Genomic DNA, 17816 nt, shown 5'->3' with positions numbered 1-17816 from the left:
TCTCCCTGCTTGTGCAGAAGGGAGAAGTGGCACAACTGCAACTCTACTGTAAACTCCGCAGGAGCCCCAAACACCACCCCAAAAGCAGTGGAACCTCATGAAGTTTTCTGGCAACTCTTCCCCTATGAATTGATTTCTTAATGGGAGGGAGTGATCTGGCCCACAGAAAATAGCATGACAGGTAGAGGCTGTGTGTCTTCTGTACTGACATTTTCAGTGCAAGGGGGAAATACGCTAAGAAGGATGAAGGGATGGCTTATGGGGGCCTTCTAGGGTAGTTAATCCTTTTGAGTATTTGTACCAGTTAATCAAACTTAAAACCTCAGCTGTACCAGCCACAGTCTTTTCCAGAAAAACAGCACATAAACCTGGCTGTTGCAGGAACACATCCTCCAAAGCATGATGGCCCCAGCTCTAGCTCATATATAGGCCTTCTTTCCAGGGCCTAAAAACATATGAAGGGCCATGTCCCCAGGGTCTTCATTTCAGGAGTCACATAACTGGACAGAGTCAAAGAGTCAGGGTTATGCACATATGCACTTATAACTGTTCCAGTCAATCCATTGTGCCTACACAGAGCTCCTCGTACTGTTATTTCTACTCTGAGAGGTAATCAGTTGTGCAAATGGAAATAAGAGACTTTCTTCTGACTGTTTGTAGCTAGAATCCAGGCACATGTTTTTGCTGTTTTTGCAGCTTGCGTATGGGCCCCTTTATGGGACGGAAGCGGAATTATACCAGCTGTCAGAAGCCAAGGAAGAATTACATTTACATACATATTTTAAATAGTTAAATACATAGTAGATGTAAAATAGTTTCCATCTAGACTGTTCATTTTTTTTCCCGACAGCTCTAATTTTAAGGTATTAAATGTTGATCGAAAATCAGTGAAACTCTGTTTACGTCATAAAGGCCTGTGGGGTTATTTTTTTAATTTTACATTTTTATCATCTTTATTTTCCATTGCTGTAGAATTTTATGTCACCTCATGAAGCTGTAATCCTCTGAATCCTGACTTTTATTATTTAGGCAGGCTCCTGGCTATTAACTACTCTATCAGTGTTAAATATGGTGGAATTTCTTTGCCATTAATTCTACTTCTTTATTTTTAAGCAACGAATGTTGTCAAGACAAGAAGAACTTAAAGAACGAGCAAGAGTTCTTCTTGAGCAAGCAAGAAGAGATGCAGCTTTAAAGGCAGGGAATAAACAGATAACCAGTACTATCACCCCAGCCCACGCTAAGCAGCTGAGCGATGTAAGCAGTGTTCGCCGTCATGGCAGTTAACATAAGAAAATATTTTAATTCATCTTACATGTTTATATTTTAATTGGCTTAGTAAGCGAATTAATTTTTGTTTGGTCAAAAAGTAAATTCTGTGGGGGGCAGGTGCCCACAGGGAATATTTTTTCCACAGTAAATCTCCCAATCCTTCAAGGTGCTTTGTACCATCAGCTCTTATTAGCACCTGACTCTCCCTCTGTTGAAGACTTCATTGGAAGCGCTCTGAGCACGGTATAGGATTGGCACCATTGTTTCTAAATATTAAGACACTAGTGGGATTAAAAGCAAAACTACCTGTTAAATTATAGCATAGTGTGTTACACTGTTTTTACTGGTGTCCTTTTATCATAAGAATGAATTATGTTGGTGACATTGGAAAGTGTAGCTCTGCAAACTAGGTTCAGTGTGGAGGCAGCTGCAGCGACTCGTTGCCCCACCAGTAACCTCAGTGGTGACCTGGAGGGGACCATTCTCTCTGAAGATTAAAGCTAACTTAATTTTTATGCAAATCTTTTCAAAGCAGAGATTGCCTGTTGTGTCAGATTATGTGCAGTAATTTTGTGATTCTAGCCATTGTGTATTAGAGACTGAACTGATACCACAGCACTTGTTTCACTAAGAACTTCAGTCTGACTAAATTATGATGACTATGATAAAGATTTTGAATCATTCACTGATTCACACCATTAATAGTCTGATCCTCTTGGTCAAATTCTGCCTTTTGATTTGAGTGAGATTTCACAAACATAAGTGAATTTAGAATTTGGCAAATTTTGTTCTCTGAGCCATCCTGATTCTGCAGTTATAAGTATTTTTTTTCTTAGAAAATGTTTTTTTCTTCCCCAAAAAACTAGACTTTTTTTTACTAATTTTTCTTGAAAAGAAAAAAGCTCGAGCCCCATATACATGGCGAGAAGATGTCTAAATTTTTTTATTTTTTGCAAATGAGTTTAAAGTATTAAATGTTACTAGAAATTTCACCTTCATTTAAAAAAATACGTTTTCTCAATAGCTCAGACTGCATTATAGAAAAGGTATTATAAGAAGCTCAAGTAGTGATGCCTAGTTAAGGTTACTTGACACTTTTTATTGTAAGACCATATTTTCAGTTCCATATACATTTTCCAAACTTTAATCATTTGGGCTGAAATTTTCCATGCTAGGTGCCTATATTTTTTCGGTAAATTTCGGGGGGGAAACCGCTTAGCTGTTTCTCAGAACAAGGCTAAGGGAAAATACGTTGTTTTGTCCATGTTAAAAATTTCTTACAATTCTTACAACCATTTCATTGAGAAGCTCTAGCCCTGAAGCAGGAATTTGAAATTTGATAGGAAGGTTACACTGGTATCAGGGGTGCTTTTGGCCATCCCCATAAAAATCTACCCAAATCTGGCCAAGTTATGAAACACTGGGAATATCAGTTCACACATGTTCAGGAGAAACTTTGTTAGTGTTTGGCAGCTAAATTCTCTGAAGATTCCATCTGTACAGAGCATGCTTAAGCCTGGGACTGCAGGGGCTTAGAAGGACTTTCTGGGTATGTCTACACTGGAATAAAAGACCCACGGCATGTCTACGGCTGGTTCAGGTCAGCTGACTCGGGTTTACGGGGCTCAAACTGTGGGGCTAAAAATTGTGGAGATGTTGAGACTCAGGCTCAGGGACTCTGTCCCACTCACGGGGTTGCAGAGCCCAGGTTCCAGCCTGAGCCCCAACGTCTACGCTACAGTTAAACAGCCCATAGTCTGAGCCCCGCAAGACCAAGTTAGCTGACAGGGGACAGCTCCAGGTGTTTCCTTGCAGTGTAGACATACCCGTTGTGCAATTGCAGCTCCTGCTAGTCAGGGGCCACTGTGCACACGTCACAGGAACTGAAAGCTGGAATATTGTCTCACCTGTGCTCTCAGTGCTCCTTCTAGCAGGTAGCAAGGAGGAGGAAAAGGAGGAAGCCACCCCACTGGATTTCAGAGAGGAGAGGTGTCAGGGCTGGGTGAGTGACGAGCAGCGAGATTAGGATGTGGAGCAAGTGGAAAGTGGGGAACTCTGCCTGGAGACGTAAAGCCAAAGAGGGATTGGAAACAGGACCTAGAGCCAAAGAGCCACTCCTCTGTTGAGCTCCATCTTCATCATCTGGTGGATGGCCTTCCTTGATGAGGTGGCCTTGCGATGGAGCCACAGATGGGGTATGTGAAAACAAGCCAGGGTAGGGAAAAGTGCAGCCAGAACCTCAGCAGGCAGTTTTGAAGGAGTCCGAAGACGGGCTGCAGCCTGACACACGCTACACAGATGTGCAGCAGGTTTCCCTCTGACTGCAAAAGGAGCAAGTGTTAGGAGACTCCATAAACCACATCCACCATGCTCACAGCTCTGAGGAGGAACCACCAACTGATATCCCTGGCAGGCTGTGGGACTATAATGGAGAATAGGCTGTCCCACAAGGGTGAGGAAGTGGGTAGTATGGAGCACTATCATGTAGAGATATTCGCAGTGTGCGATTTGGAGATGGGCTGGCTAGATGGCATTCACTGTGCTCAGGTGATACATATGGGGAAGCTGGGGAGGCTCATGGGGCAGAGGCCCGATGATCCAGAGGGACAGGGGCAGGACAGGCTCAATAAAAGTGAGAGAAGCAGGAGGCAAGGCTGCCCTCACTTCCTAGAGCATATGATGGGGGATGTATAGGGTGAGCAATACTTGCATTGGCCAGTTACCACAGGGTCCACCCAGTCCTTCTGACCATAGTCCATGAGGTCTCAGTCTCTGGTCACACCATTCTCCAGCATACAAAGGGGAACTCTACCACATGCACATGAAGGTGTGGGTTGTGTAGCAGGGCTACAGTGAGGAAATATTTCCCCTCAGTGGCTGCTATGGACCTGGTCACTGAAACTAGTTTCCAGTTCCTGAGGAGGTCCTGGTAAAAGACTGGCAGCTCAGGGTGCTCTCAGGGAAGACTTCTTGGATGGAAGTAAAAGCTATCTGTTGTTCATAACGGAGTCCTGGGCAGCTGTGGAAGGTGTGTACTACTTGTGGTTACTAGGGGATGGTGCTAAAGGCCCTCTCAACCAAGGAGGGAGGAGCCATTGAACCCAGGCCACAAGTGAATATTGAGGACAACAAATGAAAAAAACAGGAATGGGAGTGAATGGTAAAAGTTAAAGATCAGGGATCCAGAGGGTGACACTGAACAGAGAACCCCAGACAGGACCTACTACTCTTCAAAGGTGTCTAAGGAGTCAGTGGACACCGCCCAGAGGAACTCTGCCTGGAGGTGTAACCATCTGAGGGACCAGCAGGGCCGGCCATAGGGCCAGGCAAACGGGGCCCACGCCCGGGGCATCACAAGGGGCTCGGGCTTCCTCTGGCTGGCTGTGGCCGGACTCCTCTCTTCTCCGGCCCCTCCCCCACGCTGGGCGGATGGGCTTCCCCTGACCCCAACCCCCTGGCCCCTCCCTCCCTCGCTCCTAACCCAGCCGGCTGAGGGCTCCAGCTCTGCCCCAGCCCCAGGGAGCCCAGAGCGGCACGGCCGGGGCCAGTCACCTGCGGTGCTACCCACCACTCGCTGCCTGGAGCGGAGCCGAGTCCCTCCCTGCCTGTGGCCCTGTGCCGTTTGGTCTCCGGCGGGGGCCGGCCGGGCCAGGGCCAGGAGGAGCAAAACGTCCATGTGAGTGACGGGGGCGGGGAAAGCCGGGCCGAGTGGGGGGGTGGGACTTAAAGTGACAGTGCGCTCACTGTCTCTCAAACTTCCCTAACACACACAGACACACATACACAGACTCGCACTCCCCAACACACACACTGTCACACAATTCCCCAACACGCAGTCTCACACACACACACACACACAGGCTCTCTCTCTGTCTCTCTCTCTCACACACACATACACACACACTCTTGTATTATTATTGTTGCTATTACTGCTTGGTACTTCCTGTCAGAATGCTCGTGGTGAGCCAGGAGTGGCTAGAGGCTGCAGGAGGGCCGTGGGCTCTGGCAAGATGCAGCCCCCATGTGAGAACGTGAAGCCTGCCTTGAGCCGCAGGCCAAGTGCCAGGCACCACAAGTCACTGCAGCAGCATAGAAGTGTGGCAATACACCATATACCATGCCACCCTTACTTCTGGGCTTCTGCTAACAGTGGCCTAGGAATTTGCTATATGTAGCAGTTACTCATTGTGACATTATCTGATTAAAACATGGCCATGTAGATCATTGCTGCAACCACTGTTATATATTTGCAACAAACCTTGTACAAAATGTGGCATGTAAGAGGTCTATGCAAAGGTTATGATTTGCTGAATATGTTTATGCTCTTTGTATGCATGTATCATTTTTGTATTTGAAGTTAGGAGTATTGGCTCTATGCCTGTATTTCAAATGTTTGCTCCTGAGGTAAAGCCCAAAAGGTAGTTTTCCAGCACATCTTGACGAGACTAGTCAAAGTAAGTGGCTCATCAAGGGACACTTAACTCACAATAGACCATGGGAGACGCCTATCTACATTGAATGGACTTTCCTGTGGACATTCCATATGAAGTATAGGTAATGGCCCGGAGGTGATGAGGGGAGGGGAGCCCAGGGAACCCAAGAGCCTATAGGAGCCGGGGTGATGGTGGTGGGGGGAGCAGAATATAAGTTTGTCCTGGGCACCATTTTCACTAAGGCCGGCCCTGGGGACCAGAAGTAGGCCCTACAGTCACAGAGCATCCTACCCCCATGCCCAATCCAGCTTTCTCCTCCTGGTATCGTGGATGGCCATCTTGGCCAGCACCAGGAAAAGGTTGACAAGGAGGTCCTGTAGCTTTGTGGGGCCACAGATGGGCTGTGCATAGATCAAGAGGTATGGGGGAAAGTGCAACCAGGACCTCAGCAAGAGGTTCTAGAGGAGCCGGAAGAGGGGCTGCAGCCTGACGCACTTCACATAGATGTGTGCCAGGGTCTCAGTCTCACCACAGAAATGACAGGTGTCAGGGGAGTTTGTGTGCTGCGCTAGAAACGCAACAGTGCTTACAGCTCCGTGGAGGAGCTGCCAGCTGATATCCCCGGCAGGCTATGGAACCAGAGTGGAGTACAGACTGACCCACCAGGGTTCCCTGCCCTCCACAGGTGGCAGCTGGTCCTGCCAGTTGGTGTCAGGGCATGACACAGGGGCGAGGAAGTGGATGGTGTGAAGCCCGAGCACATGCAGATGTTCTCTGGGTGTGGTTAGGAGGTAGGCCGGCTGGATGGCGTTCAGCTGGCTCAAGTGGCATGTCAGAGGCAGTCAGGGAGGCTTGAGGGGCAGGAGCCTGATGACAAATTCCAGAGGGCAGGAGTGATGGATGGGCAGGGAGCACCCACAGGACCTGCTTGAAGAAAGCAAGAGAAGCAGGAAGCAAGGCTGCCCTTACCTCCTGGAGCACATGACAGGGGTGGGCAGCCCCATCCACTGGCTACATGCCACAGGTCCATCTGGTCATGGTCCAGGAGGTCTCTGAGTCTGGTGATCCAGCCAGGGCCAACTTCCAGCATACCCAGGAGGACTCCACCACCTGCACCCTAAGGTGTGGATTGTCTAGCACGTGTTCTCCTAGGAGGTCCTCCCCCTCTGCGGCCACTATGGACTTGGTCGCTGAAACTAGCTTCCAGATCCTTGAGGGGGTCTTGGTAAAAGACCATCAGCTCAGAGCGGTCTCGGGGGAGTCCTCTTGGATGGCGGTAAAAGAGCTATCTGATGGTCATATTGGAGCCCTAAGAGGGTCTGGAAGATGCGTACAGAATGAGGTAGCGGACTGCTGGAAGAAAAAGGATGGCCATGATTAAGGCAGTGGAATGCTGCCCTTGAGAATTGGTTTCTGCCCCTGCTTCTGTCACAGAGTTCCTGTAGAACTCTGGGCAAGTCACTTAAAGCAAACTTTACACAGGTGGTCACTAATTGTGGTTTTCTCATTTTCTGGGTGCCTGACTTTAAGCACCTGGGGTCTAGTTTCCAGAAATTCTGAGCACTCACTATTGCAGCTGAAGTCAATGAGAGATGTGCTGAAAACATATAAAGTGCTATGTAATGCTGTGTGCTCAGAAAAATCAAGTTAAAGGCACTTTAAACTGGTCACCCATATCTAAGGCACAGTTTTAACTTTACTTTCTCACTGCCTCAGTTCCCTATCTGTAAAATGGGGATAATAGTAGCCCCTTACCTCACAGTGGTGTTCTGAAGATAATTAAAGTTTGTGAAGCATTCAAAGGCTATACTGATGAGCACCATAGAAAAGGCCATGAGGAAATGTGTAATTTTGCATTCAGAGCAGTGTATTATAGTGCAGTAAATAAGGCGTAGGGCCACACATTGAACAATGATGATAAAATGAATATTAAATAGCTGCTTATTCAGTGAGCACTGTCCATCCTGTGTACTGAATGAGACGGGACCTGTGGAAAATAGTAGTGTGTGATCATGTAATTAAAGACTGTATCATAATGCATACTAAGGAGGCTGAATTAAGGTTGCATAAGAAAACTTTGTTATGGGATTTTCTAGCTTTTGAGTGCTTGGCGTTGTAATCTTAACATTCTTTTAATGTGGGTTTGTACACTGTGTGTGTGTGCGTGCACACACCCATATATATAAGGTAAAGTATATTCATATATTTGCAAGATCAGCAGGTGACTTCTGGAAGGGCAGAGCTTCTCTCTTTCTCTTACCCATTTGTTGTGAGCCCATAGCCAGGCATCTAGTTATGTTTTAGTGATGGTACACTGATTTACACCAGGCCATACACCATTACTTTATTAGCTTCCTGAAAAAATGCTTTGGATAGCGCAGATTATTTTTTCTTTGATATCTGCAGTTTTTTGCAGTTTTAAGTAGATATAGAATCATAGAATATCAGAAGGGACCTCAGGAGGTCATCTAGTCCAACCCCCTGCTCAAAGCAGGACCAATCCCCAGACAGATTTTTGCCCCAAATCCCTAAATGGCCCCCTCAGGGATTGAACTCAGAACCCTGGGTTTAGCAGGCCAATGCTCAAACCACTGTCATTAATACTAGTAGTAAGGAGGAACTTTCAGCCTGGCATCTTTGGTTTCATATTGACCGGAATGTTAGGTGTCAGTATTCCAATTGAATGGAATAAAATCCAGTTTCTAATCCAACTCCTACTCAGGTCAGTAAGAACCTTTTCATGCTTTGGAGTTGGATTGGGTCCTTTATTGCTGATTTTGAAGAAAAGAAGAGGAAAAAATGTTACAAAATACTTCATGGCCAGTTTTCAAAACTGACTAGTGATTTGAGGTACCACAATTTTTGGGAGCCCAAACTGAGACAGATAAAAGGGGCCTGGTTTTTCATATGATGGGTGCTCATTTTTTTCCTGAAAATCAGGCTCCTTTAAAGTGTTGCAAGTTGGGCATCCACAATGGGGATTGGTCCTGCTTTGAGGAGGGAGTTGGACTAGATGACCTCCTGAGGTCCCTTCCAACCCTGATATTCTATGATTCAATCTTTAGTCGCTTTTGGAAAATCTTGGTCCATGTACTTTATTCTAATATTTGTAGGTTTCATCTCAGCACTATAAGTGGCATTTTTTAAAGTAAACAAATGAGTACTATGTATGTACCTTTGGCACACTTGATCTTAACAAAAAAGAGAGAATTGCCAAGTCCATTCAGTGGTCATAAACTAATTTCATTTGCATTACCCCTGTTAGGTATTTGCTGTTCTGATTAGGTTTGGTTTAAGTCCTTTTTAAAGAAAAGGGAAGACTAGTTCTCCACTATGCATGAAGTAAATACCTCGGACCCTTTCACTCGCCAAACCTTTCCCTTCCCAAGGTGGAGCCAGAATTGTGTTGTTTAGTTCAGTAGCCATGTTGTTGTCCTGGCTGGCCATTCCTTGTTTTGTGTACTTTATTGGCTGCTAGCTGACCTCTCCTGAAGCACTGGCTGTTTCCCCTTAACTTTCTGAACTCTCTTGGCTTTTTTCCTCTCTTCCCTGGATCTCTCCCCACTGTAATGTCTGTCCAGCCTTATAGATTAGCATTACGCCCACATCACTGTTCTTCCTGTGCTTTACTCAAAAATTGTTTTGCTGGCAGACTGGAGAAAAGAGAGAAAAGTTATGACTGAATTTGTTCATCTATCTTTTAGCTCCTCCCCTTTCTCCCAATTTCTTACTACTTCTTACTTGTCTTTGACATTCAGTCGTCTTCACCTTCCTTTACTATGTGTCTCCTTGCTCCTTTCCCCTCTTTGCTCTTTATCTTCTACTCCTCCTACCTGTCCTCCTTTCCCTCTCAACTCCCCTACCTCTTCTCCATGACTCCTTCTATCCAATGCCTCCTTTCTTTATTGTTTTGTGCCTTGATTCCCTTTCCTTTCCCCTTGTCTGCTCTGCCCCTTCTTTTCCCATTGTTCTTCCTACCTGTCCAGGTTCTAGCATTTTCTGCCTGCTTTCCCTACTCTTACTCTATCGCTCCATCTCATTTTCTCTCACTCATTCCCCTATCTTCATCTGCTAGCAGTGTGGGAGCACTGCTTTCACTGCTGGGTCTGCCCAGGCAGTGCCTCTAATAGTCATGCATCAGGCAACGCAAGGAGTATCCCTGTGTTTGGAATCCCTTTCTCCATTCTGTCTAGGAGCCAGTCAGAGGAAGAAGTGACAGCATCCATCAGAGGGACTGAGAAAGTGGACTCATAGTGTGGGAGCAAGGGACAAGAAGAGCATGAGCCATAGATGAACATTGGGGATTAACAGCAATGTTATGCTCCTCAAAACTGGTGCAGCATTTCCGAGACCAGAGGGGTGGATTTCAGAGCCATGTGATCACAGATGCTAATTTATTGAAAGAAGCACAGAAGTTGATTGGATGGTCCCTATCATATCACATTCATCTAAGGGTTTTATAATTCTGGTTTTAATGATCATTTCAGCCAGTTTACCTGATACTGATATTAGGCTCACTGGTCTGTAATTCCCAGGACCAACCCAAATGCCTTTTCAAAGATAGGGACAATATTTGCTTCTTGCCAGTCTTCTGGCAAAGCGACTGATTTAAATGAGAGATTGCACAATTTTGTTAGCAGCTCAGCCACTTTGACTGTTCAAAGAAGCATAAGGGAGTTATGTGCATGACCCCTTCAGGCTCCTTCAAAAATCCCACCCTTCATTCTTAAACTCCTTCAGAACTCTTGAATATGTTTCATCTGGGCCCAGTCACTTGCTTGTTTTAGGTCCATCTCTCTTGACTCTGCAGTCTGTGCAAGTACCTCATGTTTAATATCTGCAAAGAGTTGATGCAGTGTACATATCTCCCCCAAATTCTCTGTGGTGATCATCGAGTCAGAGATATCATTTAGATTCTCCACATTGTCCTGGGCTCCCTTGCCGTCCAGCAGACCCACCAGTTCTCTCACAGGAGTCTTACTATTGATGGATTTACACAATTTCTTGTTGTTTATTTTTCTGCCTGGCTATTTGCTCTTCAAATTCTCCCTCACTTTCCATTATAAAGATGACCTGCTGTAGTTTATATTCCTTTCTATTAGCTTTACTGATCTGAATTTCCTTTTTCTAAAGGATACCTGTTTGGTTTTAGTGACATCTTTGGCCTGGCTATTTAGCTGTGTTTTTGCCTCTTGTTTCCTTTTTTAGGGATGTGCGTTCATTCTGTGACTCTGTTATAGGATACTTAAATTGCCTCCATGCTGAGTCTAAGGATTTTAATTTCCTCATTTTAACCTATGGGCCGTTTTTGACTGGCTTACACATTTTAATTTAACTCTTCTTTTCTCAAGTTTAATGTAATAGTGCGAGGTTTTGGGATAACTCCTCCACCCAGAGATTACTGAATTTAGTTATGTTGTGATTATTGTTAGCAGCTGGTACTTGGGTGAAATGTCTTGAAAGGGATACTTCGGGTAGGTAAGTGGGGAGACTGGGATGATGAACTGGTGGGAAGAAACAAAACTGGCACAGGGACAAACTGGAGGGGACACAGACAAAAGAGGACAGTCTTGAGAGGAACAGAAGCAGAAAGTCTGTACCCAGTGGAGAAGAGTCCCCCGCAGAACCTGGAATAGAACTCACGATTCTTAAGTCAATATTTCTCTGGTATCAGCAAATATCTTTGAAACCCACTGTATGACACATCCCTCTCTAGTGCTGGTCCACAAACCAGATGGCAACCTACTACTGCTATCAGTTATTCTGTTAGCTCAAGTACAAAGATCTGTGCTGTGGAACTAAATGTTCCAACCCAGCTAATGATCCACCTGGGTAACAGTATGATTACACCAGATGGAATTTAAAAAAACTAGGAAATCTAATTTTAAAAAGATGGTCACAAAAATATATTAAAAGAACATTAAGGTTGCAAAGGCAAGTACTCAAAAGATAGGAAATGCCAGAATTAAGATTTCTTGTGCAGCCTTAATTTTTAATCCCTTTGTGCATATGCATTATCATGCAATCTTTAATTACATTATTACATACTGTTTTTTCCTTAGGACCCATGCTTCATTCAGTGCCCAAGATGGACTGCTCTGGGTATGAATCCAGGTTGTGTAGTACAGGATGCTGTTGTCTGTAGGACCCTACCTCATTTGTGATAGAAGTCAGAAGATGTGTGGTGAATGAGGTGAGGGATTGCAGAAAGAGAGAGGATGGTGTCATGGTTAAGGCAGTGGAATACCACCAGGAGAAGTGAATTCGATCCCTGCCTTTGCCATAGAACTCTTACATGATGCTGGGCAAGTCACTTAAATAAAACTTTTCACAGGTGGTTACTAATTGTGTGTTCTTCATTTTCTGGGGACCCAACTTGAGACTGGAGTCTGATTTGCAGAATTGCTGAGCACTCACAGCTATCACTGAGCCATGCTTTGAACATATAAAGTACTAGATAATGCTAAGTGCTCTAAAACTTCAGGCAATAGGCATCTCAACCTGGGCACCCAATATAATGTACATTTTTTACTTTACTTGATCTGTGCTTCAACTTCCCGTCTGTAAAATGGGGATAATGATATCACCTCACCTTAGAGGTATGTTGTGAAAATAAATTCATTAATGTTTGTGAAACACTCAGATACTGTAGTGAGGAGTACTGTAGAAAAGTCCATGAGGAAATGAATAATTCTGTAGTCAGAGCACTGTTTATGTATAGTGTGTAGTAAATAAGGCCTGGGGCCACACATTAAACAATGAGGGTCAAATGAAATATTGAATAGTTACTCATTCAGTGAGCACTGTCCATCCTGTGCACTGAATGAGGCAGGGGTACTTTGGAAAACATAGTGTGTGATCATGTAATTAAAGACTGTATCATAATGCATATACACAAAGGGCTGAATTAAGGTTAAGATCAACCTCAATTCTGACATTTCCAACTTCTGGCTCTGCAGCCTTAACATTCGTTTTGTGTATGTGTGTGTTAGTTATATAGACTAACTTAGTGGAATGTAGTCAGTATCATGGATTTCAGGAAAAAATTATGCTTGTCTGCATTGATCTGGGAAAATAAAGGATGGCAACCTATTACCGGTTTCAGTTACTTTGTTAGCTCAAGTGGCAAAGTTTTGTGCTGTGGAATTAAATGCGGATCCAGTTGCAGGATTGCACCCTTAGTGTAGATTTGGCCAAGGGTGTTCCAATGGCTAGGGTCTAGCTTAAGACTTAAGAGACCTAGGTTCAAGTCCCTGCTTCACCACAGACTTCCTGTGTGACATTAGGTAATTCACTTAGTCGCTCTGTGCCTCAGTTTCCCATCTTTAAAATGGGAAGCACTACTATACTTCTCTACTTCACAGAAGTCTTGTGAGGATGAATACATTAAAGACTGTGAGGTGCTCAGATACTATAGCCGTGGGTGTTGTATACAAACACCTAAGATAGAAAGACCGATAAATAGACGCTAAAGGATTAGTTTCAGAGAGGGATCCCTGTAGTACTGAGTTGTTGGTAGCATAATTACTATATACTATCTAGAGAGAGACTTAATATTTTAGTTGTTAATATTACCATTTGTTATTTACCCAAGCTGAATGAGCGATAGAAGCTGTTAATTATATATTTTTAAAGAAAGAGATTTGGGGAAGTATATTCAGATTTTTCTTTACCGGAACATACATAAATAAAGTGGCTCTCAAAAAAGCTGTTACTCACTGTATACAATATTTGCATGTTTGGAGGTAGGAGGAGAGAGAGGCTAAGAGATCAATTCTTTCTGCTCAGAATACTTCTTTTTATTACTCTGTTGCTCAAAGGACTTGTTGCAGCTGTATCTAATTGCTATTTAATAAGCTCTTTCTACTTTAGGTATCAATCTGTTTTTCCCATTACTTTTCATTTTCATAAATATTTTTCAGTGCCAAAATGACAACTTTTTTTTAGCATGCACAGTGAAAATGAAAATCATTTCAAAAAACCATCATAAACTAACAAAATCTGGTTAGGTATTTGTAACTTCATAGGGAAATCAATTTGTATAAGTTTATTTAAATTTGACCACATACATTTGCACAGATACTGGATATTCCATCAGCAATTAAATAAACATACGTTGTTTTTTTAATATTCAAATCCTTTTTTAAACAGTTTCATTTATTGTTCGAATCCTATAATAATCTCTCCTCCCAAATAAGCCACTTACCATGCTGCTACAATACATAACCAAAAGTAAACCACAGACAGCACAGACAAGGAGTGATGCAGGATGAAATTTACAGTAGATAGTGCAAAATCATACATTCATTTCACTGAAAACCTCTAAACAAAACTTGCCATTATAAGTGTTCTTTCCTCAAAACATTATTTTTAACAAAATCTTGAAAATTACTTCCATTGATGTTTTTGATTTAAACTAAAATCCCTAGTTATACTACATTAAGAAAGGCATTTAGGTCATCAATGGAATTTTCTCTGGCCTTCCTAGATAGCTATTAAATGCCTGTGATTAAAGTCCAAAGAAATGCTACCAAGTTGTTCCTATTATTTCTTTATGAGAAAACCAAGGTAGCAAAGCTATTGTTTTGCCAATTAAACCTATGACAGATATTTTTTTATTGAAGGGTGGAACTTTACAGGAAGCAACCTTGGTCTTTTAATGTTAATTAGAAAATATTGATTGAAAAACAGACTAGCCTGTCATGCTGATAATTGTGACCAGACTTAGATATGATCACTAGATCTTTTTGAGATTACAAAAGAAGCAGTTACTATCTAATTGGTAAAAAGATTGAACATTATTTTGGTAATCCCTGAATGTTGGTAAGTTATTCCCTGATGTTCATTTATATGTCTTCTATGTATGCCACTATAAAACTGCTGAATATGGTTTAAGCTGATAAGACTATGCTGTGTGATAGTTAAATTTCATGAGTATGGCAAGTTTCATAGCTATTTTAACCATACACTCTTCCTTAAATGAAGAGTCGACCAACTAACTGAACAATTCAATAAACTGCCAAACTGATATTTACTTCTTTGTAATGAAACACTAAGGTCTGTATAGTCCGATCCAGTTTCATTGATGGCGAAAACAAACAAATTGTTTTATTTCATGTTCCTAAATACATTAAAAATAAAAATGGTCAGTGACTATCTTGAAGAAGGTTCTAAATCTTTTGACAATATATTTGATAATTTAGCTATTTTTCTTATTTTGAAGTTATAGTATAGTTTTTCACTATGCAAGGGCTGACCACATATGATTATAGAGGGGAGGGGAAAGCAAACTGTTCCCCTTGCTGTGTAATTTAGTCTCATTCACAGGTAGAATTAATATGTACTGTCAGTTTCACATCAGCAAGACATTTTATAAGTATAATGTAACTCTTGATGATGCAAGACAAATGTTTATATGATTCCAGTTTTAGATACCAATGGACCATATCTCTATTAACTGCAGTGGAGCTATACTGATTTACACCAGTTGAGAATCTGGCCCAAATGCCTGTATGCAATTGTTTATTTTTGTCAACTGTTGCTTATAGAGTTTATTGATTTTGACTAAATACAAGTTGCGTCGACTACCAAACTGCACAAAAAATATATTATCAACAATCAGCCTGTCCTTAGGTCACATGAAAAACATTGGGTTAGTTAAACAACCTAAATGTTTTCTGATTGCCTGCTCGTAAATATTAGCAATAAAAATATATCTCTATTTCAGGGAGATACTTTTGTGTAATAAGCTAGGCCTACATTTCTTAGCTTCTGGAATTCACTTTTTATACTGCTGTTAATGATTATGGCTGTTTTCTGTATGGATGTTCAGTGCATGCTGTTGTGAATCCCAGGATGATATCACCATTACTTTGAGCTGTATTTTGCATTGCCTATTCTGTTATTGCTCAGCATGCACAAGGGTAAAGTTAAAATCTTTATTCATTTCATTTTAAAATGTTTCTTTTGTTCTCCTTATCATGTTCTAGCTTTCCCAAGGATATATGCCTTGAACGAAAAGTCACATGTGCATTACTAATTGTGTGCCATTGTATTTACAGTTCCTAGTGGTGGCACTGTGAAGCTACTAATTCTTTTGCTTCACTTGATGTAAAATAATCTGAGTGTCTTTGATAGCAGTGAAACAGTATTAATTGTTTTGTACATTTCTTGGTCACTCTTCTTAGGTGGTCTTCATAATCTATTAGAACTTTCAGCCAGATTTTTGTAATGTCATGCCTCCAGCAGTGATTAAATTGGTAATTAATGAACAGTCTTTGGCAACGTAAACCACATCCCGTTAATTTTCTCTTTTGAGTTTTTAGAAGTTGTCGTCTCTGTCAGAAAGCATTGCGCCACCTTGCTACGGCCCCTTGGCATGAAACCACAACGGCTTGATTTTTGCAGCCATTAGTAGATCAGAGCAGTAATTTCACAGTATTTTGGTCAGGGTAATTATAGTACCAAGTACTGAGTAGAGTTGGGAATTCACACAAGAAGTCCAGAAATACCAGGTGAGCTTCCTTGTGTTCACTGGGACGTTATGATTAGTTTAATTGGGCTTTGTTTGATTTTAGCCGCACAGACTCTTTGTGCCACGGCAGTGCAGTGACTTTCCACTTTAGTGTTTCTGACCTGCACTGACAGGAACTAGTGCAAAAATGAACCCTTTGAAGTGGGGCTCTTCGAAAAAGCCAACTAAAAAAGGAAAAGCTAGTGTAAATAGTTAACTTTAGCAACCCTCTAAAAATCTACGTATTGCTTTGTGTTTTACTGATAGTGTGATTCATGTTCTTTTGTTTTATCCTGGATGAATAATGATATTTCCCCTAAATACTGTCTAGGTGGTTTAAGAAATATCTGCATTTTAAAATCAAATCTTCCCGAATAACTGGCTTTTGGATAGTACATATTGTTTCCTCTTTTCCACCTGCCATAATGATATAAAGTCTCGCACCAAAGAGATTGAAAATCAGCTCTTCAAACAAACCTCAATAAATGCATTAATAAGAGTGCAGCTTCACAGAGTGCTTTCACACTGTCACAAAGTAGTAGGTAAAGGGATTCATACTTCACTAATAACTATAGGTATAGGGGCCTTCAGCAGTACAATGTGCACATTAAAGTTTAAGTAGTCACTTGCCTGTTGGCTTCTGAATGAAAGGACTGTCACTGGTCACTTCTCCTGGAAGCCTTAATGAAACCAAATAGTTTGCTACGAGTTTGGGCCTAACCATCGGGGTGTTTCATGCAGTCTTGTCAGTTGATGTTCATGAATTGACTTGAACAGAGATCAAAGTGTTTCTCAAAATGGAGAATCTGTGAGAGAGACAGCTCCTTCAATTGCACCACAAGAGCTAATCAAGCCATCAGTTCTTTATGCACTCTACGTGCCTTTAGAATTTAATACCCAATGGTTTGTCAGTACAAATTGAAATTCTGATTTTATGCTTTTTCCCCTCAACCTGCTCCAAATAAAATCAGTAAAAATATGCAGTTCCTTCTTTTATAGTTTGATTTTGAGAAGAGCTTTACAATTTAATACAAAGCTATATTTAGCACTGCTGATTAAATATTTTAGATTAGAAAAAAGTTATGGTAAAGGAGTCAGTAGCCATTGCAGATCTTACTGCTGTGTTAAAGATCCAACTTTCAGGTGAGAGAGAAACTGAACTCAAATGTAATTTTCCATTTCACTATTTTGATGGTTAATGAACTTTGTCTTTAAACATTTTAAATTGGATTCAGAATATAGTTTTCCAAGTGCCAGTTAAAACAAAGTTATGTGAAAATACCTCTCTCTCTCTCTCTCTCTTTTTTCCCTTTAATTGTTATGATTTGGGCAGAAGGAGAATGGTAAGGGGGATTTTTTCTATTTCAGAAGCAATTTTTAAGGGATTTAGGCTTATTTAGCCTGAAGGTCTTCACACTAATGAGAGCACTTAAGTTACATCCAGACGTTGATTAGACAGCTCATCTATCAACTGGAGCATGAGAATTTGTATTTTAGGTACCTTTTATACATTATAAATGTATGTGCATCTTTATTACTTTGTACCATTCTCCTGAATTCTTTCATTATCTACTGTCATGGCTAACGTAGCTGTAATG

The 17816-nt window shown here is 42.0% G+C and overlaps 1 protein-coding gene across 29 annotated transcripts in view; it reads left to right on the top strand.

Annotated features, from left to right (window-relative positions):
- Positions 1–17816, top strand: part of EHBP1 (EH domain binding protein 1) — a 326704-nt gene that overhangs the window by 235465 nt on the left and 73423 nt on the right. For all 29 annotated transcript variants that reach the window (XM_065589733.1, XM_065589736.1, XM_065589735.1 and 26 more), the window contains one exon: positions 1114–1257. In XM_065589733.1, the coding sequence (XP_065445805.1) occupies positions 1114–1257 (144 nt within the window). The remainder of the gene's footprint in view (positions 1–1113; positions 1258–17816) is intronic.

Source organism: Chrysemys picta, chromosome 3 (genome assembly GCF_011386835.1).
Source record: "Chrysemys picta bellii isolate R12L10 chromosome 3, ASM1138683v2, whole genome shotgun sequence".
In the NCBI taxonomy this organism is placed as follows: domain Eukaryota; kingdom Metazoa; phylum Chordata; order Testudines; family Emydidae; genus Chrysemys; species Chrysemys picta.
This window is presented reverse-complemented; position numbering and strand designations above follow the sequence as displayed.